Below are 26,589 nucleotides of genomic sequence, written 5' to 3' on the forward strand. Positions count from 1 at the left end.
ATTGTTAGGTCTTACTTGAGCAGTAGAAGGTTGGTTAGGCCTCTGTTTTGATAAGTCCTGCTGTATGCTGGGTGATCTTTCCAAGGAGGGAGACTCTGGGATGGGCTTTGTTATTGTGGCTGTAGGATGATATGTCCATGGTAAAAATCATTATTAAATGACAATATTTAATGGGAAGGAAGGAAGGAAGGAAGGAAGGAAGGAAGGAAGGAAGGAAGGAAGGAAGATAGATAGATAGATAGATAGATAGATAGATAGATAGATAGATAGATAGATAGATAGATAGATATCCCACACAGCTAGCTATGGAGAAAACCGACCAGATTGCTCAAACAATCTGATTGAGTCATAGACATCTCTACCTCCATCCCCAATCCTTGATCCTGCTGGCATCTTTTTTTTTTTTTTTAAATATCTCATGCAGCAAAAGCATTGCTGAAGTCATCACAGGAAGATCCATGCCATTTGCTTTTAAAAAGAGAGAGATGGTTTAATGCTGACCTAAGAACAAAGATGTTCATGGTTTCTTCTTGTTCACTGTTTCTAAAATGTGCTGGGATGAGAAGACTGATATGTTACATATAGAACTGTACATAACTATCATAGTTTCACTTGTTTTCACTGTGGCCAATATTCATTATTTAAGAGAGAGGCCACTTTTAAAACTTCTGCCTCCAATGTGCAGCTTCAGCATAGCTATTCCTTTAATGTTCTGGCAACTTGCATGGCCTTTCTTAAGCACACAGGCATTTTAAAATAGTACTTCTTAAAGGCCTGTTTGATAAGTAGCTTAAAGTTCCTTTGTAAATCTCTAGGAAGTAGCTTGAAGCCATATTCATTCTTCAGCTTTATTGACTTGCAGGTTTGGGTTCATTTATGTGAGAGGATCTAAGTAATTGTCAAAGCAAAGATGGATCTGAATTTTGACCAATAATTAGTCAGAGAGAATTAGGAATCAGAAAGAAAGACAGTTGTAATATCACAGGCAGAAACTGTTTATTATCATCTTTTTTAATGGAATATAATAAAATATCCTCTGATCCATTTGGGGTCTTTTCATTTAGTTTTGAGGGAGGGTGTTTTTGTTTTGGAGGGGGTTCAGGGTCAGATAAAATTATTTTTAAAAAATTGTGGTCCAAAGTTTTGTAATAGTGTTCAACTTAAAATATTTGAACCAAATGTTTCCCATGGCATGACTATTCATTTTTCTACCACCACACTATCATAGCTCTATAATGAAAACAGGTTAGGATTTACTAGGATTTACTAGGATTTTCTTCTTTGGAGAAGACCCTGATGCTGGGAAAGATTGAAGGCAAAAGGAGAAGAGGACGGCAGAGGATGAGATGGTTAGATAGCATCACTGAAGCAATGAGCATGAAACTGAGCAAACTCAGGGAGGCAGTGAAGGACAGGAAGGCCTGGCGCAATATGGTTCATGGGGTCACGAAGAGTCGGACACGACTTAACGACTAAACAACAACAACAACGCCGTTCATCCAAATATTTAAATCTGTATTGTTGACTTGGTTCAAACCTTACCTCAACCGTGCACTTACTAGGTGAACTTACTAGAGGGCTTTATGGAAGCAGTCTAGCTGGGCATAGCCAACGGGCATGCAATCTAATTATAAGGGCCATATGAATCCACTGATTATTACTGGGAGTGGATCTGATGTGAGACTATGGTGGTCAATGGTATAAAAAAATAATAAGAAAAATAAAATCCTCAAGATACTCAACTGTTATAATATCTTTGCAGGTATTTTCCAAATTATATTGTTCATAATGCTCTATGAAACTGCAGAACAGCACCTATATAACCTATAATTAAAACATCAATCTTATTCACTGCTATGAAAATAAGTTTTGAAAATAATTCAACTCAATTTCTAACTCACTTGCCTCCTTTTAGAACAAACCAGGAAAGCTAACTGGGAATTTATAACTGGAGAATATTATGTGACATTTTTAGTAATATTTATACCAAGTAGCAACCTGATCCTCTGTATGTATTCTGAGCCCTATTTGCTGGGCGTGTGCATCCTCACATCTGCAACTTTAATTCTAGCATCCTTTAAATAGCATTCTATTCCTTCTATTCTTGGTATCTTTGTGAAAATAAACTTATATGAGTTTAATCTTTTAATTGTCTCTTATACAGATTATATTATAACCTTTATAATTTCTCTTATACTGGGCCAAATAATACATTTCAGCCCTTCACTTCAAATTAGTATTTTCAGAAAAACCATAACTTACATGTTGTTTCAGGCAAGGATGAAGGCAAAGATTTGTGTAAACCTTGGGAAGGCATAGAAAATATCCGGCTGGTGTTGAGAACTGTTGTGCCTAATTCAAGTGATTTAAAATGCTGCTGAGGATTCAAATCTGGGACACTGTCCTTGAAAACAAAACAAACATATCTATTATGCTAAGTACAAACGTAGTTAGAAAAACCTTGAAGTACTGTACAATTGAAGGAAGTATTTTTTATATTAACCACACACTCTTTAGAACACAATTTGAATCTCTTCCAGAAGTGCATCTAGAGCTCCATATGTCCAGTGAACACAAACTGCAATGCTTGAAAACACAAAGGGATTCTGTCTGCTCTTTGCATCTCAAGCGTTGCAATATACTTCTTCAAAATTAGTACATGTAGGCACAGCAGAGATGTATCAGGGTGCAGCTAGATGGCTGCAGGTTACAATAGTTAAGCCCCAGGTAGTTGGCAAACCCAAGAAGAAAGAACCACGTGGATTTCAGAAAAGTATCTTTAACACTAATCAGGGATAAAAATATAATCTTAAAAACTAAATTCCTAGGCAGACCTACAGCAAGCCAATTAAGGCAGGGCCTCTGCTTTAAACCACACCTGGATTAGGATGAGGGTTAGAATTAGGGTCTTGTCATAGCAGCACTGAACTTCTCCACTTGCTTCCCACAGTCTTTCACAACAGTACCCCCACTTATGCATTAACTAAATTATGTGGCACTCCAGTTGCAGTCAAGAAATAACTTCATTCATGTCTCTGCTTTTTCTGTAAATAATATAATGCAAACAAAAACAAAAAAAAACCCTACATAAAATCTGAGAGTTAAAATCAAAAACATACATACATACATAACACCAGTGCAAAGTGGCTACAGGACCTGAGAGCAGACCACAGCAATCTTCCAGAACAGAAACCAGTTACCATCACAGTAGCAGACATCCAACAGCAGGTCAAGAACATGAAAAGCTGGACAGCACCTGGCCTGGACATGATCCACGCCTTCTGGCTAAAGAAACTAACAGCAGTGGATGAGCGCCTAGCAGCACAGATGAACCAGCTGCTAGCAAAAGGCTCCCACCCAGACTGGCTAACACAAGGAAGGACAATGCTGATCATGAAAGACCCTTACAAGGGAACAGCACCATCCAACTATCAGCCAATAACCTGCTTCCCCATAACATGGAAAGTCCTACTAGGCATCATAGCCACCAAGCTACAGGACCATATGGGCCAGTACATGAGCACAGCTCAAAAGGGCACTGGGAACAACACCAGAGGCTCAGAACACCAGTTGCTCCTAGATAGAGCAGTTGCCTGAGACTCAAAGTCTAGAGACACCAAACTGAGCACAGCCTGGATTGACTACAGGAAAGCCTACGATTCAATGCCACACTCATGGATCTGTGAATGCCTTGTGTTTACAAAGGCAACAGGACACTAAGGACCTTCCTCAAGAACTCAGTGGGACTGTGGAAGACAACACTGGAATTCAACTCAAGACAGCTCGCACAAGTGGCCATCAAGTTCAGCATATATGAGGTGATGTACTGTCCCTGCTGCTGTTCTGCATAGGCTTGAATCCCCTCAGCCAGATAATCACAAGGATACGGATACAAGTTCAAGAATGGAACTACCATCAGTCACCTCCTCTACATGGATGACATCAAGCTGTATGCTAAGAGTGAACAAGACATTGACTCACTGATCCACCTGACATGGATCTACAGTGAGGACATTGATATGTCATTCAGACTGGAGAAGTGAGGCTGGATGACAGTAAAGTGACTGAAGATAGTTAAGACTGATGGGGTGAACTACCAGCAGGCCACACAGAGCAGACATACAGACCAGCTACAAGTACCTTGGTATCCCACAGTCACATGGGAACCATGATGAGGAGGCAAGGAAGACGGCAACATCCAAGTACTACCATAAGATAAGACAGGTCCTGAAGAGCCAGCTCAATGGGAAGAATAAGATCCACGCCATCAACATGTACACCCTGCCGGTCATCAGATACCCTGCCAATATAGCGAGCTGGCCAAAGGTGGACATGGAGGCTGCCGACATGAAAACCCAGAAGCTCCTCACAGTGTATGGAGATTTCCACCCCAGGTCCAAAACCCAGAGACTGTACACCAGCTGGAAAGAGTGCAGGCAGCATCTGATGAGTGGCAAAGACACTGTCCTGGATGAAACCCAGAGCATCCAGGAGTATATCAGTAAGATGGTACCCAAAGATGAGCTGCTGAGAGAATGTCTGAGGCAGCAGCAGACATGGGAGGAAGTTCAAGCAGAGGAAGTGCCATGGCAAGACAAGACCCTGCATGGGATGTACAATCAACAGCTAGCTGAGGTGGCTGACACTGGGAGATCCTACCAGTGGCTGGAAAGGGCTAGACTAAAAGACACAGCAGCAGAAGAACAGGCACTAAGGACCAAATCCATAGAAGCAGGGGTCTACCACACTAGACAGGACCCAAGGTGCAGACTGGAGAGAGGCCTCAGAAACAGCCCAACACATGGTGGCAGAATGTAAGATGCAGGCAGGAACACCATACACTGAATGGCACAACCAAATAGCTAACACTGTGTACAGGAACATCTGCACAGTATATGGGCTACTCTCTCAAGTCCAGATGGGATATTCCACAGAAGGTTGTAGAGAATAACAGGGCTATGATCCTGTGGGACTTCCAGATCCAGATGGACAGGCAGGTACTGGCCAGTCAACCAGACATCGTGGTAGTAGACAAGGACCAGAAGACAGTGGTCGTGATAGATGAAGCAGTGCTAAGTGACAGCAACATCAGGAAGAAGGAGTATGAGAAGCTGAAGAAGTACCAGGGCCTGAAGGAGGAACTAGACAGGATGTGGAAAGTAAAGGCCAAAGTGGTCCCAGTGGTGGTAGGAGCACTCAGGGCTGTGACGCCTAAGCTGGGAGAGTGGCTCCAGCAGATCCCAGGAACAACATAAGAGCTCTCTGTCCAGAAGAGTGCAATGCTGGGAACAGCTAAGATACTGTGCAGAACCCTCAAACTCTCAGGCCTCTGGTAGAGGACCCAAAATTGAGGAAGACACATACCACCCACAGGGGTAAAGGGGAATGAATGAATGAATGAATGAATGAATGAATGAATGAATGAATGAATGAACGCACGCACGCACGCACGCACACACATGAATTCAGTCCAAATGCTTTATAACTGCTGATGCAAAAAATGGAAAAATTTAAACATAGGCATTCTCTCATACCTTTAATATTGAAGAGATGATATCTGTAGGTGCATCTTCTAAAATCAGATTTTGCTGCCTTTCCACTCGAACATCTGCATAGCTGATTGAACATTATAATTTTCCATGGAGAATTATATCCATTCTATCATTTTCAAGCTCCAATACATGTAATTAATTCTTTATTACATGAAATCTGAATGTATTATGCAATTAAAACTTGTATTTTATTTAATTCAAACATGTATAATGGATTACATTTTATATCTACAATAAGTTTATCCATATGTGAAATAAAAAGAAAATATTGGCTGTAATCATAGCATATACCTTCATAGGACTAGGCTTCAGACAAAGAACATGGATATGGAGACCCTTAATGGTTCTTTAGATTCATAAGTACAAGTTTCATAAGTGCATGTAACTAATATGCAAAATTTAATGATGTAAGTTCATATACCTTACTGCTATCACTGGCCATATCTCCATACTATGCTGCTGCAAGTGTATTATATAACCTATCATGTAGCTCTACTTTCCAAACAGGCAGTTTGGAGATTCAACTTTGTTATTTTGTTTGGAATCCAATTAGCATGTTAGTTTGTTCCTATTTTTATTCTCTATTTTGAGCCAGTCCAGGTATTTATTTCATTTATTTTATTCTCTATTTTGAGCCAGTCCAGGTATTATTTCCAGTGTCACACCATGCTCCATGCAATCAACAAGATTATCCTCATCTAGCTATCTTCCCATGACCATGAAAAGACACAGTCTGTTATACTCTTAATCATAACCTCTCTGCATATTCTTAGAACTTAAATACTTAAGAACTTAAGTATTTCATAGATTTAAGAAGTAGTCACTATACCACTTTTAACTCTTTCATTACAACCACCACCACAGAGGGACTAAATATCTTATTAAAGTTATTTACAATTCATTTTAAAGTTATTAAATAACTAAGTTTATTTACAATTCCCCAAAACTCATAAAGTATTGACTGCTATTTTCCATGTCACTTAGAAAGAGACAGCCATTGTTGTATACCGAGTGATCCTTAAGTTAGATCTGCACACTCTTCTTGTACATCGAGATCCCTCCTGACTGGCATAATAGGCATGTTAGTGGATTTTCCATACCTCACTACTGTGTGAGTGCATACAATGAATTCTGGTTTGGAGTTCCACTGGTGGTAGGTGATATAATAATGTGTTTGTAGCCAGATCCATTGTTGTCCTTTGGTCAGAAATCGATAGCAGCAAGACTTCCCTTTACCAAATTGCATCACTATTGGTGGGCAGAAAAAAATACGTCAAAAACTTTTCAAATATGTCAGTTAAAAAAATATTCTAGGAGATTTATAAATTCCCCCACATACTCAAATTTCCCTAAGGGTACAAGAATTCCCTTTCTAAACATGAAATAATGCATAATACATAAGCATTTAACATACATGAGTTCATGTGATTACATGCGATTAATAGCCATGTGCCATGGAAAATATTATATGGATTCATGAAATTGATAGGAACATGATAAGCATACATACTTATCCAGCACATGCCCCTTGCCACTGTTGTGGCAATACTTATAGGATAAAGACCCTATACTAAATTTGCATTATTAATGTGCAAAATTTGCAAGCAATTAGTTCATTTGAAGTCATTAAGGGTAGCTGAGTCTTACTGCTATACTATAATTTTTTGTTATTATTGTACTGTTATTTTTTTTTTATCTGAGACTGTAAGTAATATTTGATATTGTGACAACAGTAAAAGGAAAACTGTTTGCATGTTGAGGTCTGTGATTTAATAAATGAGATGGCATTGTGCCTTGAGTTTCCTTTACAAAAGAGGAGAATGAAACACAAATTTGACCTGTAAAACTGAAAGGTTTTGAACTGAGTTTTGCACAGTGAGATAGCCTAGATCAATTTGTTTAAGTCTGACTTACAGATTTAGGATTAATATTACAAGAAATGGGACATGTTCACTTTTATAAATTTTCAAATTAGCTTTTATTAATTCCACATTTCAATTTTTGCTAATTAGTCATTCGTGAGTGCTATATCTGCACTATTTTATGGCTACCACTTCTGAGGTTTAATAAACCGAACGAAGAATAAAGTGTAGCCAAAGTTAGCTCACATTATGGAAATCACTTGTCTAAAATACTGTAACTACTTTTTAAATAGTACTCCTTAAGCTCTAAATTACATAATTTTATAAACGTTGTGCAAAACTGAATAGATTACAGTTTTACAGTGTTATCAGCTCATCACTTGGTTTTCATTTTTAATACAACACAAAGAAACAGCTGTATCACTGAATTCTGATGTCACAGGAAAGCAATACTCACAGTGTTCATGGCATCGTGCCAAGAGCTGTAGGTCATCAATATGATAGTAATCATAACCGGAAGTACCCAGCACTTCAAAAGGCAAATATCCTATAATTGGTGGGGCTCTGTATTAAGATAAATAATTTTGTTTGAAAATCACCAATAACAAGAACAGCGTTTGACATCGGTAACACCGTCCTTGGTCCAACAGAGAAATTTCCAACATACAGAAGCAGGACTGACACACAAAGGAGAGATGTGGCACTGCTGTATACTACTAGAAGACAGGAGGAATATATAAAAATATCTTGCACAAATTTTACCAAATTATTTCTTAAGTATTGGAATAAGGAAACAAAGCAGAGGAACCAAAAGCAAAAGCAGAGCAAAAGAGTTCATTAATTGGTAACTGAGAGCAATCAAGCTACAAGACAGATCTGAGAGAAAAAAGAACGAATCCCTGGTTGAATTTAAAAAAGAAAAATGTAATGATAAGAAAAAAAAATAAGGTCAATAATTTTAGTCAACACTGTTGCAGTAGGTTGGGGAAAATACTGCCAGAACTTGGCAGCCATGTCATAAAGTCTTTTAAAGGAAGATCTTTTGTAATTAAGAGTGGTGGAGGAATATCAACTACCCTGTCTATATAATTTGATATCACAAATACCAGGACAAGGAGATGTGTGGTAGAGGGTTTCTTGTTTGTTTGTTTGTATTTTTAACAACCAAACATTAAGAGTGTGGGCAACAATATCATGTAGAATTTTTGGAATACCACGTTGTAAAGGACAGACATAACACAATAGAAACAAAATACATATAAATTAATAATGGTTCCATTATTAAGACTATTCAGAATTTGTCTAGCTGAGTCAACACTGAAAGCTGTAACAATCAGAATTAAAGCAGGAGCTGATTTTCTACAAACCGCCTTCCTCTTGCAAACTTTTGCATCATAAAAAGATCTACCCAGATTCACACTGTTTGAGTTAGGCAACCTTATAAATGCTTGAAATAAATAACAGAATAAAATTCTGGAAAATTCTACCCAATTTTAAAAAGCAGTTTTTGAGAAGATAGGCTGCTTATGTGAGTAAGGTTACATGGCAAATATTGGATCACCTATTTCTCCTAAGGTACCCGTAGTACCATTTTCTATGGTTAAAGGACCTCCCAGAATTGCATAACCAAAACTTATCAGTCAATGACTGATTTTTTTGTCTGCTTGGATTATTTTTTTATTTTTAAAAACAAAATTAGGCCAAAAAATTAGGCCATGCAAATCCATCCTGCCAAAACAAGTTGGGGGTGGGGTGGGGGGGAATAACCGAACATTTCAGTCCTCTTCTTTTTTTAAAAAAGCACTTTCTGAATTTAAAGGAATTACCTGCCTCTACTTCATAGCGAGAACACAGTTGGCTAACATATCCACTCTGTACATTGAAGAAACATACAGTATCTGTGGGTTTATTTTAAGAGTCTAACAAAGAAGGAAGCATCTACCCAGATGAATAGAATACCTAACACCTATTTTCTCTAATGCAACCACCCCATATTTGTTACCTTGGAAGTCCAATCCAATGTGATTTCTGTGTTTATTTAAGAAAATATATCCTTATGGATACAGTATTGGATGGTTTTTGATATTTGCTTTGATTCTAATTTTTGCATAAACTTTAGGAATATATATATATATGTTCCTCTTCTGCGTATTGTCTCACTACAATGACCAATGCAATCATATTGATTTATTTTCTTATGTGTTTATGTATGTATGTATGTATGTATGTATGTATGTATGTTGTATGTATGTATTCTACTTTATATCAACAAATACAAGTAGCTCATACTGTATATGTTATGCACCTCCAATACTTACAAAAATTAATTAACGTTGACTTACAAATGTTTGACTTGGTCATGGTTGTAATAATGTATGCCATTACACAATTATTTGGAGAACAAACACAGCATTATTTTGTAAAAATTAATTTATGTCAACAATGATAAGCAGATAGACAGAAAGACAGACAGACAGACAGGAATTGTTTTTACTAACCTATGATCCAGAAATAAAAATTTCCACTCCAAACTGTGTCTTGAAGTGAATTCCTCTAAAGGTTCTTCAACTATGCACATTTCCTATATTAGAATTAAATTCCGTTAAGTGACAGTAGTACCCTTTTCCCCATTCCATCCGCTCCTTAAATGTCAACAGGGAACACATGAAAGAATAAAAACAAAAGACTAAACAACTTATCTATCTATTGAACAATTTTCTATTACTATTATTATTACTCTATTTGGTTTATTAGTTTTAAATGATGCAAAATATATTTTTCTGGAGGTCATTATGATGCTTTATGATTTCTGAAAAAAGATTAAATGTTATGGGTGGTTGTTATATGTTAGATATTGCTGGCAATAAGGATTCAAGTAGATGCAAGGGAGGAAGAAAAGAAGGGGAAATTCCATTGTGAAGCAGAAGGTATTCTATGTTTGCACTTTGTTTACAGCATGCCAGTTATGCTTAATTGAAGCACTTACATTTACCAGAATCCCACACAGACCTAGCAGACACTGCAGAGGATAAATACTGCTGCAACCCCTTTTCTTTTGTGGTATACAACTCAACTCAAGCTGAAATTAAAGGAGTTGACTGAATGCATGGAAAAGTCTTACTATACATTATGACCACAGAAAGATGATTCTCCAATAAGAGTCTATTTTATAAGGCATCTCTATAATTGATAGATCCTGTGCTTTGCCCTAATTAATGTATTGCATTAAAAAACAAAAAAAAACAAAAATTGTTTTCTGCAGGCTTGATCACAGTCACAACTCATTTCTGTTTTTGTCTATGCATGCAAAAAATTTGGACAAAATACTGCACCAAATTAATTGCACTAACAGATGTGAGAGGAAACCAATCTTCAAGAGAAAATCCCAACAATGTTCACAAGATGAGTGGGAATGGTTTCTGCAGATAATAACTTGATTCATTTTTTAACACTTTCCATATTTATACCTATTTCCATTCAGGATCATACATATCAGCCTTCCCCAGTCTGGTGTCCTGTAGATAGGTTGGTACTAAAACTTCCAGAATTCCTAGACAGTATGGCTGTTGGCCACTGGTCATTTGACTGAAAACTGTGGAATCATATTTCCCACCTCTCTAGAGGACATAAGATCAGAGAACTCACAGACTATTATCATCTCAGACTTTTTGAAGGAACAATACTAGAAGCCTTTTTTTTGTAACACTACAGTGTATGCATCATGCATTTGTTTCATTATTTTGTACATGGCTGTTAGCTTGGACCTGGCACGAATGTAGCATTCCTCTGCTATTTGTTAAAGCGGCCTGAAGAAAAGCCTGGGAAGGAAGGCTGAAAAAAGGTATCACTGCTTTAATGAATCCACTCATTAACGTGAACATAACTTTCAAAGTGTTGCCAGGTTTTTCAGGCAGCTTTAATGAACAGTGAGAAGTGCTGAGCTCATTCTCTCATGAGGTCTGAAGTGTTTCTTCCCAATCATTTCCGAGGCATGCACACCCCTCGATATCAGTAAGGTTATAGTGAAAAAAACTACTCTTATTAGTAAGACTCTAAGACAGACACACTTGCCTTTAAAAACTGAGGAGTGGCCAGCCGAACCGTAGCAACAAAACAGATTTGTTTTCCTTGGGGTGTTCTGTAACCCCTTGGAACAGCATCATCAGGGCCATTGCAATCAGACAGAGGCACTGGATAAGAAAATTAGAAGGCAAAGAGTGATGACTTTCTGGCAGATTTGCTTCAGCCTACTGCTTTACACACATGAAATGTACTAATATGGAACATCCCACAGAGTTATATCTGAATGTACTTTTCTGGCTGGATATACAGTATGTACATGTAAATATATATAAAGTAAATCTGTCAGGGAAAAAATGCAATCTAGGACATGCGTGGAAAGGTGGTAAATGCCCCATGTCTTCTAACGTGGACACTGCTGAGCAGAAGTGATATACAGTATATGAAAAAGGATTAAACTGGGACAAGGCAAGAAGAAAGAGTTACACAATTCTATAGGCATTTTTCTACTAGCAGAGCTTATTTCTGACCTTGGAACACAGTTGGGAGAAAGACAGCAAAGACAAATGCCAACAGAATGTTCTTCTACCTGTTGTTTAACTGCTTGAAAATCCCTTTCTGTTATATGGTGGTTTAGCATAGTCCATGTTAAAGACGGTCTTGCTGCAATTATTCCACCACATTCATATTTATGAGTTTAAAATCAATTCTGTGCCTCAACTTAAAAGGTTGTTTCTGAAGGGAAGTCTACCCCTTAGCTGCTTATTTTTCATGCCTTAGAAGAATATGACTATACGTAAGAATAATTACCTTGAAGTAAAGTGCATTGAGGAATTTACTTCTTGGTAGGATTTTGATACCACTTTCATACCACTTATTTACATTAGCCTTTCCCAAACTGACACCTTCTTCCTGGAGGGATCCAGGTAAGGGAAGACCTATTTTGAGTTTCTGATTTTAATGTGTGAAAAATCGGCAGTTTACGCATTATTTAAAATTCACAGTTCGGCATTCGCTGTGATTGACTTCTTGATGCTTGAGTACAGGCTTTAGAGTATCATAAAGAAAAGGTGGGTAGCCAAACCTGCTAAATATATAACACTCTAATTTTTTTTTAAAAAAACTATTTTTAGAACTGATTTACATGAGAATAGTAACATGGGATGGTTTTCCTGTTCTATTCGTATTGGTACTGGCCTAAAACCTTTTCTCTCACTTGCTTTGTTTCTGTGTATGGGATTTCTTTTAAAACCCTGCAGGCTCATGGAGCACAGAGTTTCTGGAGCATTCTAGGCAGCTAAATTAAAATACTGGGATTCTGTCGCATGTTAACTTTTTTAAAACGTATTATTATACGTAAATATATATCTACTTCCAAGTTGAATTCTATACCTTCTTTAGGAAATTGCAACGGCTATATATTATCTATTTAGTCTTAAGAAAATAATATCAGCTGAGATAAACATGCCTCTACAAGATAGGTAGTTGCCATTGCGTTTGTCTTTGTATTCATTTCCACATGGGAAAGATATAAATCAATGATGATGATGATCCCTGAAGGGAGTTTCTAGTTGAGCAGAGTTAATCTGGTCAGTGTTTTATCAGCTCTCTTACAGCAATAGATTTAAGAATCATATGAAACTAAGAAAAGGAGTCATCTTTCTATAAGTTATGGTCTCTTGTTTGTAAGCAGCAAGATCTGTTATACAGAGATGTAGTTTAGCATATACCAGAACTATATGAACCATCTTGGTACAGTTTGTTCTTTAAGGTCCTGAGCAGGATCCATTTGGGCCAGGGGAATGATTTCAGGAAAATTTAATAAGTTTAATATCATCTCCATGCTGCTTGCACAGTACCTTTTTATTACCTTTTTAGAAATACAAATGTATACTATTTGAACAAACAGTACAGAAAAGAAAAGAAAGAGATTTCTGGCTCTGAATTTGAAGACCCATGGACTGGATAGCTCCAGGCAGAGAATCTCCTTGATTTCACTCCTAGCAACTTCTCTACAAACAGTGATTGAATATAAAGTGACTAATTGCAGTGAATCAGTTTTGCACGTTTAAATCTTTCTGGATTCAAATCAAATGTGTCTACTTTGGCTATAGCCCTATTGCCCAGCTAGATGGCAGCACTTAGTTAACCTCAAAGACTAATCTGGGTCACACTTCTTTAGATTTTGGATAAAAAATCACTGGGAAATGCCAGGTCTACAAGCTAATTGAAATGATCCCCAAACTTGACCACACTGAGTGTTTTAATCAATACAAAGGAGTCTAGTGGCAGGGAAGCATTTCTAGAAATCAGGAAATCAGTTTGTTTTTTTCCCCTCTCTTAGGGAAAAAAAGAGAAAATTTAGGAAAGCAGGATAATACAAACATTTTTATTTTCAAATCTAAATTGATTTTACTTCTAAACCATATAATGTATACTTTATTAGAATATGAAACTGTAGCACCAACATATCTATGCAATTTACAAAGGAGTTTCATTTATTTCAATATTCTTCTAGGTTAAAAATACCTAACACCTTCTATGTTAAAAATAATATAATAATGTGCATAAAACACTGCTCAATTTCATAGAGTTTGATCCCAGATAATCATATATAAGATTCCATCCCCAAAAATATAAATGACTGAAGCTTTATATATACAAATTATGAATATTCAATGCTAAAGGAAAAGACAAAACTGCACACTGTTTCCTATGCTATTAAACACATAGATTTTATTTATTTACATATTACAGACAGAACAAAATTTAAAATGGAAATCAAAATGACCTTTTGTGTGGAGTTAAAGACCTGGTTGTTCCCTCAGGCATTTGGGCTGGGGTAACCTTATTGGTTGGTTGGTGTTTCTTACTGATTATAAGATGGAATGATCTATTTGGATCTCTAGCACATGTTGACTGATTGTGGCTGTAATTTCTTTTTTAATTAATTAGTTTTCTGGTTCTAATTTCTTGTCAGCCACCCACTCATAGTAACAAGATGAATAAATAAATTTATTTAAAAAAACAAAAGAAGAGGTAGCATTTGTATAGAAAACTGTCATACGGTTTTGGAAACATATAGTAAATACAGGAATTATGCAGTAATATTGTAGGTTGTGTGGCATAACATGTTTCATACTGTCCATTCTATGAATGAAATCTGATACTAAAAAGTCGTTTACTCATTTTATATTTCCTATGTTGCTTTTTTGATAGTTCTTCAAATTTCCAATTTTTTCCATTGCAATCTTGAAAAAACAAGTCCTCAGAAATAAAACTCAACCCACATTTTAAAGTTTCCTTTACGCACTATTACATCTCTAATTGGAACCAAGATTTACTGTATACTGACAGCATGCCTATACTGAAGGTTACCTTTCGTTATTTTGGGATCTATTGTTATTTTCCTTTTTCTATTCACAGGACATTTATTTTTGATTTAAAGCAATCTCTGTCACTTCATAGAGTCAGGCAACATGTTTTGTGTTATGGAACAACAGCAGATCATTATTTCTTTAATTAATTAGTCCCTGGGAGAGGGAAACGTGCTTGTGAGATTCAGGTGAAAATAAGTTGGTTGAATCAGAATAGCATGCACCGTAACTGGGTAGGGACCAATTTGCTATTCCAAAAAACTACTGGAATGGCCCTATTTTGGTCATTTGTAAACTCCCTGTTCTATCTTGGGGTTTGGGTCTGGGAGCGGTGGTTGGTTGTTTCTTAGGTTATCCATAATCTTCATCATTCTCTAACTTAGCAATGATAAAAGTTCTGTTTCAACATGTAGCACATTATAAGTTTTTTTAGGAATAACTGGAATGTTTCAGGACATATGTGACTTGAAAATGCTTCTGTCTTGCCTTTTAACATATTCTCTAGGAAGGACAAATTTATATACTCCTATGAGTAATGAGTACTGTTAGGAAGCAGTCATATCCAATTTGTGTCATATACAGAGATCCATATTCTTACCGGTGTATACTTGGATCGCAACCCCATCATGATTCTTGTCCAAGATCTATTGAAATGGCCAAGTACAGCTTTTGAATGAATAAGCCACTATCTTACCAATTATTGATAAAGATCACAATTTTTGTGTAATGAATGGACAAAAAAATAAATAGAAATGTCAAAAATAAATAAAGTGGAGGAAAAGCTAGGAGAAGCACCAGATCATCCTACTGGTACCGACTAAGTTGATAATTCTAACATCTTAAAGCTAAAGTTTCCCTCAAGCTGAACTTGACTTCTGATATATATATACACACATACACATGCACACACACACACAGATCTTGTTTTCTTGGCAACAGTACAGAAGTGGTTAGCTTTTGCCTTATTCTGGGATGTTTCTTCAACTTCCCAATCTTGCCTACACCCCTGACATTTCCTAATGATCTCCAGTCCTAGTACTGACTACTTCTATCCAGCCTGGCTATTTGAGAGCAGCTAGGTGCTGCCACCACTATGCCTTTGGAGCAATTTTACTAAATAAATAACGAATGGGAGATTAACATTAATTATCATGAAGGTAATTTAAAAGAAGTATTATTATATTTGCGGTGGTGTTACATTAGGTTCTTCAGTTACTGTATGTTTATTGGGCAATATATCATTGATCTAAACAAAGGAGAAAGGATGTAGCATAAAGAAATATACTTTTCTCGTAAAATGGGAATGGAAGAGAAATATTTCTTATAGGGAGACAGATATGCCAGTAGTTTTAAAATGGTCAATTATGCATTCTAGATCAGAAGACAGAGAATACATGATTTCTAAAAAGAAATAGAATGGAAGAAAGTAAAAACATTGAATAAAAGATAAATACAATAGCTAGACTTTGCTATACATGTTCACTTTTGTTGCAGCTGGAAAATGTGCTTTTATAGAGCCTCTAATTAAACTATTGGAATATGACAGATTCAAGAAATTGAACACGGCAACAAAAGTGCCCTCCAAACAGGATGAATTAATGTGCTGTTCAAAGGAATTGCTCATTTTTCCTGCCTATAAAATATTATGGCTAAAAGAACGTTAGATGTCTGAAGCAGATGCATGTCCTTGAGGAACGACATATGGACAGCGTGCTTGAAAACATTGTTTTATTAAAGAAGATCATGTGGCAAATGGCCTGTTTTGATCTGCAATGTGAGTTCCAGTCACAACCATGTGCATTTTGAATTTACTCCTATCAAGCTCAATATCTTTAGCTTCCTAGGCAAAATGTTGGGAATTTCAGTCCAAACTATGAAATGCTAATTGCATTTTAGAAAATATTCTTTTAAAAAACATAATGTTAATTTTGATCTCTAAAACATTTTTAATCCAAGTGTTGGATGTTAGCAGGGCATCCTTTTTAATACCTTTTTAATATTTTTAAACATTTTAAACGATTTCCTTTTTAATATTATAGTTAATCATGTAAATGTAGTCATTGATTCTACTTATAGAACAGAAAAGTTCTTACCATGATTGTAAGATAGAAAATTCCCTACAAATTTTATGTATTCATATGTTGGAAAATCCTTTGGGTTCAGACTTCCACGCAGAAGATGACAGTAAAATTCCAAATCCTCATTACCTGAGATTTAAATAAAGTACAAGAAGATATTAGTAAAATAATTATTATTTGTTAATTATACAGATTCCTGAGAGTTATATAATTACATGAAAGGAAAACCCCCAATGAATTAAGTGATGCACAAGGCTTGTATTTCAAAGTTTTGATGATCCTTTGCATGAATCTAGGTTGTTCAGATCTATAAATAGATATTTCTCATGAATACTTAAACCAAGGATTGAGATTAACACTTATCCCATTATTCAGTACCGTTCTATGAAATAAATCACACAGACTTAAAGATAGATAATGAAAAGCAGTGGAATGTAAAGGCATTTACTTTTACTTTGCAATGTTTAATTTTCAAAAATAGAAGAGAGAGATGGATTTTAAAATGTACACTTATTATGAAACCCTCGTCTATTTCCTACATCTTTTTCTTATAATAATATGATTCAAAAATCATTTGTACTAAATAAACATATACTTTGAGACTTTATGAACAGCCATATGTAAAGAAATTCAATATGTAATCATAAAACATTTTAGTCATACGAACATGTCTAATTTTTGATTGCAGTAAGAATTTTTCTTAATATTAATAATTAATGTATTATTAATATAGCTGAAAGCCATCCCATTTTAAGATATAATAAATGCAGCTATTATTGTTTTAAATTGTACAGGTGAATAATTTCCTGTAGATATCTTTAATTTGAAAATTAAAAATATGTAAAATATCATTTTAGATAAAATATTTATAATATCCTTTCAGGTAAAATATTGATAAAATATCCTATGTAGGTATTATATAAAGAAGAGAAGCAAATCTTTGAGCCATATAGAATTTTCTTGTCAATAAACAAGGTAAAGTATTTTGTGAATACTCTATCTTTTGGCTATGACTTTTAAATGGCTAATCAAGTACTGCATTTATTGTCCTATTTAGTTTTGCATTCATCACATTATTTTTTATTTATTTATTTTATTTATTTTCAAATTTGTATGCCACCCATCTCCCCCAATGGGTGACTCTGGGCGGCTCACAATAATAAAAAAGAAAAAACACAGGACTCTCCAGACATGGACATAATCTATAAATAGTTAAAAAACATATATTAAAAATGGGCTAAAAACTTCCAATTTAATTTGGGGCCAAATTAAAATTAATTTGGCCCCAAAAAACCTGTAAGAAGCTGGGGGGGGACAACCCCTCACCCCACCAGCCATCTCCATAGGTGCAGGCCCCCCTCTGGCCCCCAGGCCTTCTGGCAGAGCCAGGATTTGATCTCTTTCCTGAAGGCCATGAGGGAGGGGGCACACCGCACCTCAGGTGGCAAGATGTTCCATAGGGTGGGCGCTACAGCAGAAAAGGCTCTCTGCCTAGACCCCACCAATTGAAATTCCTTGACGGGTGGGGTCTGCAACCTGCCCCTTCTGCTGGACCGAGTGGGGCGGGCTGAGATGACCGGGGCGAGGCGGTTCCTCAGATAACCTGGTCCCATGCCATGAAGGGCTTTAAAGGTGATGACCAACACCTTGAATTGGACCCGGAAACAAACTGGCAACCAATGCAGCTCACGCAACAGGGGTGTTATACGTGCCCTCCTAGGGGCATTAAGAACTGTCCGCGCCACTGCATTCTGTACCAGCTGTAGCTTCCGGATACTCTTCAAGGGTAGCCCCATGTAGAGCGCATTACAGTAGTCCAACCTGGAGGTGACCAGGGCATGAGTGACCGTGTGGAGGCCCTCCTGATCCAGGAAGGGGCATAACTGCCGCACAACACGAAGTCGTGCAAAGGCCCTCCTAACCATGACTGCCATCTGCTCTTCGAGCAGGAGCCGTGAATCCAGGAGAACCCCCAGATTACGCACTGGGTCTGTCTGGGGTAGTGCAACCCCGTCAAGAACCAAAGATGACAAGCTCCTAGATCCTGAGGCTCCCCATATCCACAGCCACTCCGTCTTACCAGGGTTCAGCTGAAGCCTGTTGTCCCCCATCCAGGCCCCCACAGCCTCCAGGCACTGCGAGAGGGCAGTCACAGTGTCACTTACACTTATTTACAAACTTTTTTTAATTACTCACATTTTAGGTAATCTGATGAGACAGTATCCATTAGAAGCATATGAGATGATAATATTTTATAAATATCTGAATGTTCTTGTTCTGGGAGGAATTTTAACAAGTTTTGATCCATGACTTCAGACTGTAAAATGACAAAACTGCATTAAAACACAGATAGAAAAATAGGCATCCCCATTCTTTGCAATCATTTTGAAAGTGTTAAAATTCTAATTCTAAAAATAATGTCTAATTCAAAAGGATTATATCAAATCTGCATGTTTGCCTATTCTTTTATCCAAAATAGAGGCACTAATCAAACAGGGATAATTTGATTGTCAGGATCCAAAGGTGATTTGTCTCCCTAAGTTCCAGGAGTGGTGAAACTGTTCTGGAATCTGGTCATTAGTGATGGCAGACTTCAAGCCCTTATCTCTTATTCTTACATGAAGAATAACATGTGCCTGTATCCAATCTTCTCGCATCTCACCTGTTCTCCAAACATCCTTAACAACTCCAGTAAGCTCCATTATCACTCTGGGATATAATTCATCTGTGTCTGGAAACTTGAAGTAGCATCTCCTTACTTATTCTGGGCTGAGAGTTCCTTCTTACTTTTACTTTTCCTGTGTAGAAAAGTAATGAGAGAAGGCACAGCCAAAAGAGAGATTATATATCCTGTTCAATAAATTGGCACACCAACCTTTTCTTTGTTTTTCTCTGCCTTGAATCAAAGCCAAAGAAACTTTGTTTTTGTTAGGTCGCCTCAGGATTTTTCTGTCATTTTGGGCTTTAGCTTTCCTGAGACAAGTCTAACAAATCTGGGTGACTCTGCTGTATTTATCCTTGTCTTTTTTTTCATTTCATACTCTTTTAAGTCTTATCTCCTCAATTTCCTGTGCAATCACATTGGTTTTCCGGCTTCTCATCCACGTGGAATAGTCTATGCCTTCAGTATTTCAATTTTCAGAATTTCTGATCTCAGTTTCTCTTCTTCGTTACATTTTTTTACTCTTAGCATAGAACTTTCAGCTTTTCTACACACTCAGCTCTTGCATTCCTTTCTAACAACAGTTCCAAAATAATGTTGCCTCATTCCAGGGGCTTCCAAATCTGGCTTGCAAAACTGCATAATCACAAGAGGACGGCAAAGAGATACGGAAAATTATGGCTCTTTGTTTCCCCAGAGTTTCCTATCAATGTCATTTCCATTTCACCCACAGGAGGGGCAAAGAAGAAGGGGTGTAGGTTAACAGAAGCACCATTATGGCATTCTGATGTAAGCTCCATCTCTTTTTCCATGCATCATGACATTGCACACACATAAAGTAGCAAATTCCTGCAGATGTCCAGGAGTTCATCTACTAGTTCTTTTTGGTTGGTCAAAGTAAATTTCATGGGGGCAGTTAAGATTGTTCCTTTTTCTACTTTCTGATTAAGTTCTCCACAGACTGGAAAAAACTTCTAAATTATATGGCAACAATAGAACTTACTCACTCTTTTGTGGAAAAGCACCTTGTAGTTTGTGGCTTTTTTCAGAGATTCTTTGCACAGAACAGGGTAAGTAAGATGCAAAATGAATGCATAAGAACCACTCACCGGCAAGTGTCCAAGAAGAGGTGTGATGCTATCAGAGACATACATAATGCTTCCATCAGTGGTAACTGCTATTACAAACCCATCTAGTGCCTATTGGGAAAAAAAGTATGTTAATTGGAACAAATATTATGGGAAACTACTAATTCACACCTTACAGATAAAGACCAAAATAAATATTTTAATGAATAGAAGCACAGAACCTTACAAAAACTATCTTGAAAAAAATCATTAACTGAAAGCAAAACTTTGTTTCTTTAAACAATTTATATGGCTGCCCATTGCATTACTGCAACTCTGGGCAGTTAGCAATGAATTGAAACTGAAAAACAGCAAAATTACTCAAAATAATTAAAAATAAATTACAACAGCAATCAATATGTACAAGGTTCAAATAAGATGAATGAATTACTAGAACAATACTTGAGATGCTATGTCTCTTATCAGCAGAACAAAGACTGATCAGAATTTACCTATAATAACTCAATAGTTGTTCCTCCCCAGGCAATCTATGGCTACTACCCCTGCATCTTGCCTTCACTGTTTGACTTTGCCCCTTTGACTTTCTCAGGAGGGGCAGGCTGCTCAGCTCCTTTTAAAGAGACAGACTTGGCTAAGGTTGCATGTAAGTGTACCGCAGATAGATGTAGGCAAAAAAAAAAAAAAAAAAAATGACAAGATTTAGCGGGGGTGGGGGTGGGATTTGGTGTGTCTTTCCACAAACTTTTTGCCTTCCACCAATTACAGTATATTGCCCCTTCCCAGTTAAACAAGTTAAGCCAGGGGCCTTCTGTCTACAATTGCCTGCATTCTTGAAGGTCCACATACACAGCGTACCTCATCAGCTATAATAAGATTCTACCATTCAAAAGGAGCCCATTATATCCCTGCAGCTTGCAAGGTCTTTCAAGCTAAGGTAGTACCTCAGCTCCTTTATGGCTCTCAGATTTGCTCACTTGCAAAGCTTAATAACATTGAAACTATTCAGAACAAGTTTATTAGAGCCATTCTGATGGTACCAAAAAGTGTTAAAAATGCCATCCTAAGGGTAGAATTAGGTATAGTTTCATTGGATGCCAGAGCATGGTTTCTCCTTCTTACCTTCTGGCTAAAGTTACTTCTGTTTCCTATAGGTTTAGCCCCATTAGTATTTAGGGATCATTTCAAATCATCGTGGCAACAAGAAGTCATAGATAGAATTCAATTGCTGGGCTTCTCTATGGAAAATCTGTCCTTATTAGGATTTGATAATGCTAGAACCGCCCTTAAACAACATATCTGGGATATAGATCTACAAACAAATTTAAGTAAGGTGCTACACCCCAATATTTGTCATTTTCTACCACAAGGGTTTGTCCCAGCTTCTTATTTATCATCTATTACAATTTTGAAATTTCGTAAAGCTTTAACCTTAGCCAGACTGGACACAATGCCCTCAGCAGTCCTTTTTGGACATTTTAAGGGCATTCCAATGCACCTTCGATTATGTCCATGTGGAGATGGCTCAATAGAAACGCTAAGCCATATGCTATTATATTGTTCCCTATATAAGGACTCTAGACAGATATTTATATATACCCAATACTGAAGAAATTTCCTGGCAGGGAGTGTGATTTCTATTTAATGCTACTCCATTCGGACAAGGATCCGAAAATATCCTTCCAAGTTGCCCAGTTTTGTGCTACCATCTGCACAATATATATATATATATATATATATATATATATATATACACACACACACACACATACACACACACACACACACACACATACATACTGTACATAAATGTAAGATTATTATTATATATTTTGATTGTATCTGACCTTAGGGCTGTAATAAACGTGTGTGTGACGGTCCACATAGTATTTCCCAAGTCACTCTTGATTCAGAAGCCACCCGCTGCCTTACGTTCAAGGGCTGTCCATCCCCTACTGCTCCCCTCCGAATTTTGGCAAAGAGGGATATGAAGTGGAATGCATTCTGGACTCAAGACCCAGAAGGGGATGCTTAGAATATCTGATTCCTTGGCTTTTAAGGCTGGTAGCCATAGTATTCCATCAGATAGAGGCTAAAATATGTTCTGAAGGAAGGCAGGGAGCAGAAATACTCTTCCATCAGCATGCCCACCTATTCCTGAAAGGGCAGAGGAGGATTGGAGACAACTGGTGTAGAAACTGGTTGGAGGCATAAAGAAGACAGAGAGGCTTTGGCCAGATTGGGCATGGTGGGAATGCAGTTAATGCCCCTTGCCAGATTAAAATCCATCTTCAAAAGGGTGAAGAAGACATTGAAAACCTCTCATGAGACATGCCCGAAAACACCTCTATGGATCTCAGCACAAGAAGCGTTTTATAAAAGAGAAACAGCAAAGACAAATGGTTAACATACCAGGAATTATTGGAAAATCACCAAGGGGAATATAATATTAAATCAAGAGAACAACTAATGGCAGAAGGATATCATTGTCAATGGTTTTCCCACTTACAGTTATCAGAAAGATTTAAAATGGATAAAAAGACTTATGGTATGGAGCAAAGACAGACAGAATCTGGAGTGCAATTGTGCACCGATGACGAATGTGTAATTGCTAAAATGTATAAACTTTTGCTGCAATTTGAAACAGAGGAAGAACAGGTTAAAGAACGTATGATAAAGTGGACTAGAATTTTGGTTATAATACACAGATGGATCAATGGGAAAACATGTGGTTAAAAAGGTTGAAATTTATATTATGTTATGATCTTAAGAATTTTTATAAAATGATATATTGGGACATGACACCAGTAATTTTCTAGAAATTATCTAAAAAGTATAAAGGCATTTCAAATGTATGTTGGAAATGTGAACAACATGAAGGGACATTTTATCATATTTGGTGGACATATAAAAAAGCTAAAAAAAATTGGATTCAAATACATACATTGATACAGAGGATTTTAAAGATCAATATCCAACTGAAGCCAAAACTTTTCCTTTTAGGATTGATGAATAAACAGAAACGAGCCATGGAAGATTATGTCAATATATGATTACTGCAGCGAGATTACTACATGCACAAAGATGGAAAGATTCAGCATTACCCATCATGGAGGAATGGTTGGTGAAATTGACAGAACTTGCTGAGATGGACAAACTTACTTCTTTGATTAGAGAAAGGTCATTATTGATGTTTATCAATCACTGGAAACCCCTTATGGATATTTTACATAAGAAAGAAAATGATTTTGTGATTTATGGTTTAATTTCATCATAATTTATGGGAATTATAATGAAATCTTGGAGAGAGTGATTTGATTAGAATTGTATGTATAACTGTTGAAAGGAAGATTGGAAGCCACTTCTTTACATATTTTTTTTACATGTTTTCTATTTTTTATTTTTTCTGCCTTTTTTCTTTCTGCCCCTTCCTTCCTTCCTTCCTTCCTTCCTTCCTTCCTTCCTTCCTTCCTTCCTTCCTTCCTTCCTTCCTTTTTCACATTTACTTTACTATATTTTTTCTTTTTTTCTTTCTTTGAATGTATTTCTTATTATCTATGTAAAATCTTTTAATTAAAAATTATAAATGATTATATATTTATTCTTTTTTTTTTTTTGCTCACTGAAGTCAAGAGACTCCCAATGGATTACAAACTCAACAATAAAGGATCCACAGTACAAGTACATAACAATAAACATTCTTCCTAGTTAAAACATAGATAAAATTATAAAATGATCAATCAAAAAGTAATAAAACTGTAGATAAAGTTTATGACACCGTAAGCAAGTAATTGTGCAGTGATAGGATGTAATTCCATATATATATTTGTAAAGTTACAGAGGTTACATTTATGACTCTGAAGAAGGCATTCAAAAGTTGTGGGCCAGGCTGTTGGATTTATGTATCAAATGGCTACAATCTGAGGTTCAAACTCATAGAAAAGTATTGGAGGAATTATCACAGAATGGTTCTTGCAAGTCTTTTCAGGTCCTGCCAGGTTCTGTGGTCAAGAACACCATCCTGATATAGGACAGACAGCAGTTGAACTGGCTTACAAATATGTGTCTGTTCATAAAGCTGAATAGGCAGGTTGTGGTGTCTCTGAGTTTGGCAAACAGAGCTGCAGAAGTTCTAAAGCTGGAAGTGACCTCCCAGAGAAAAGGTCAAACTTCAAATACGCAGATCTCTTAAAGAAGCAGTCATTGATAAAGGAAAACATAAAGAAACCACAAAGGGACAGACAAGAGAGAGAGAAAGGAACAAAGAGGAAATGAAAGTGGGTTATAAGAGTGGATAAGTTGATTTTAGATTTAAACCCATTGTCTTAGCCCTCCAGCAAAGTTCCTAGTAGAAAAGGAGAATGGTACCCATTGAAATTCACAATCAAAAAGTGGAATGTCTTTTGGACACAAGCAGTGGGAGAATCTTAGGGAGGCCACAAATAGTCAGTAGTCCATAGCACCTGCCCACAGCATGTCCACAACACCTGTGCACCTGCCTGTGCTCTGGAGTGCCAGCCCACGGCACCCCCCTGCCCATAGCTCTCACCCTCACCTCTCACCTGCCAGCCTGCTTGCTTGGGCCTCCCACCTCTTCTCACTTAACAACCCACACGGTCCTGGGGCTACAATGGCCACTGGGACTGCAGGATTGCCATTGCTTAACGAAGTGGACATGTGATGTTGCACTTTACAACCACATTGCTTAGTGACAGAAATTCCAGTCCCAATTGCCATCGTAACCTGATGTGAAGGAATGGTTGGATGAAGGCTGTGCTCAGGGAGATAAGCATTCCCTTAGCCCCCAACAGGAGCGTGGGAAGTTTAAGAAGATGAGGCTGGCACCACCCTAAGGAATTCACAGTGTTTTGGCTTGCTGGCTTGGGAAGTTAGATTCAGTCTGGAGAGATTCTGTCTTGAGGTGGAAGCTAATAAACGCAACAGAACTGTATCTGCACTGTCTCGTGGAGTTTTTTGGACTGAACCTGACACCCGAGGACTACCTGTAGTTTATGTTTTATTTGTTTTCTCTTCTTAGCAATCATTTTAGATAATTACTTGGCATGCATAAATAATGGCTTTTTACTTATTTTCTCTTACCAGAGATCCATCAACAACTATAGTTGCAAACTAAAAAAAACAGCTTACATAATACCAACCAGATTACTTCAGGCAGATATCCCTAATCTGGGAATCTTCTAGATATGTTGATCAACTCATGAGCCACCACTGATAACTCTGGGAGCTGAAGTTAACATATCTGGAAGGGGCAGCTGTTTTAAAGGAGCACTCATATTCAAAATTTTGTAAAACTTGAAATTTTCACCTCCAACATCAATCGAGTGAATTCTTCATTGCTGAGAAAAGAGGGCTTCCACTCCTGTTGAACATCACAAACTTCTTTCTGTGCTGAGAATTCTAAACAAGTTAAAATATCTTATTATGAATCTATTAATGACTAAGTCACAGTGCAACTGCCATGAGATTTTTTTTTTAACAAACTTATCTTGACTTCTGTGAGAGATCTACACAGATGAGGGTTCGGAGTTCAACTACACAATGATTAATTTGCAAAATGTATCTTCTCCTTTAAAAAATGGCCTTTAGTTTCCAATATATGCAATGTTGACATTTAACATACAAGTTCTCCTTTTTTCTCTGCCTGCCCTTAAAAGAGGAAGTCACACAGAGTAATCTTTATTCTTTTCTCAGTCCCAAACCTGAAATTTATTATAGTGATAAAATCAGATCAAGAGTGGCTTTTGGTAAGCATATATACACATAAATAAGCACACATACATACAAGTTTTTCACATGTATACATTTATGGGAGCAGTAATCTTAAGGATTAGATTTAGCTGAAATTGGCAACTCTAGATGGACAGAGCGAGGAAGCTGGGAATTATATAGGATTTTGTTTATACAATTTTTTCTATCTATTTTTCCTTTAGAG

The 26,589-nt window shown here is 36.9% G+C and overlaps 1 protein-coding gene across 3 annotated transcripts in view; it reads right to left on the bottom strand.

Moving 5' to 3' along the window:
* The window catches only part of NPAS2 (neuronal PAS domain protein 2), a 74,652-nt gene that overhangs the window by 15,768 nt on the left and 32,295 nt on the right, over positions 1–26,589 (bottom strand). For all 3 annotated transcript variants that reach the window (XR_015795418.1, XM_088136614.1, XM_025168187.2), the window contains exons 4-14: positions 25,963–26,054; positions 20,661–20,750; positions 19,086–19,206; positions 16,905–17,018; positions 11,486–11,604; positions 9,913–9,995; positions 7,872–7,978; positions 6,653–6,800; positions 5,535–5,616; positions 2,263–2,404; positions 16–119 (exon numbers count right to left, since the gene is read on the bottom strand). Coding sequence is in view for 2 of the 3 variants with exons in the window: in XM_088136614.1 (XP_087992740.1) it covers positions 16–119; positions 2,263–2,404; positions 5,535–5,616; positions 6,653–6,800; positions 7,872–7,978; positions 9,913–9,995; positions 11,486–11,604; positions 16,905–17,018; positions 19,086–19,206; positions 20,661–20,750; positions 25,963–26,054 (1,202 nt within the window). In the remaining variant the exon portion in view is untranslated. The remainder of the gene's footprint in view (positions 1–15; positions 120–2,262; positions 2,405–5,534; positions 5,617–6,652; positions 6,801–7,871; positions 7,979–9,912; positions 9,996–11,485; positions 11,605–16,904; positions 17,019–19,085; positions 19,207–20,660; positions 20,751–25,962; positions 26,055–26,589) is intronic.

The sequence above is a fragment of the Python bivittatus genome, unplaced genomic scaffold (genome assembly GCF_059951505.1).
Source record: "Python bivittatus isolate LINGU-HERP-01145 unplaced genomic scaffold, Pbiv_v1 ctg000060_np1212, whole genome shotgun sequence".
NCBI classification, from domain to species: domain Eukaryota; kingdom Metazoa; phylum Chordata; class Lepidosauria; order Squamata; family Pythonidae; genus Python; species Python bivittatus.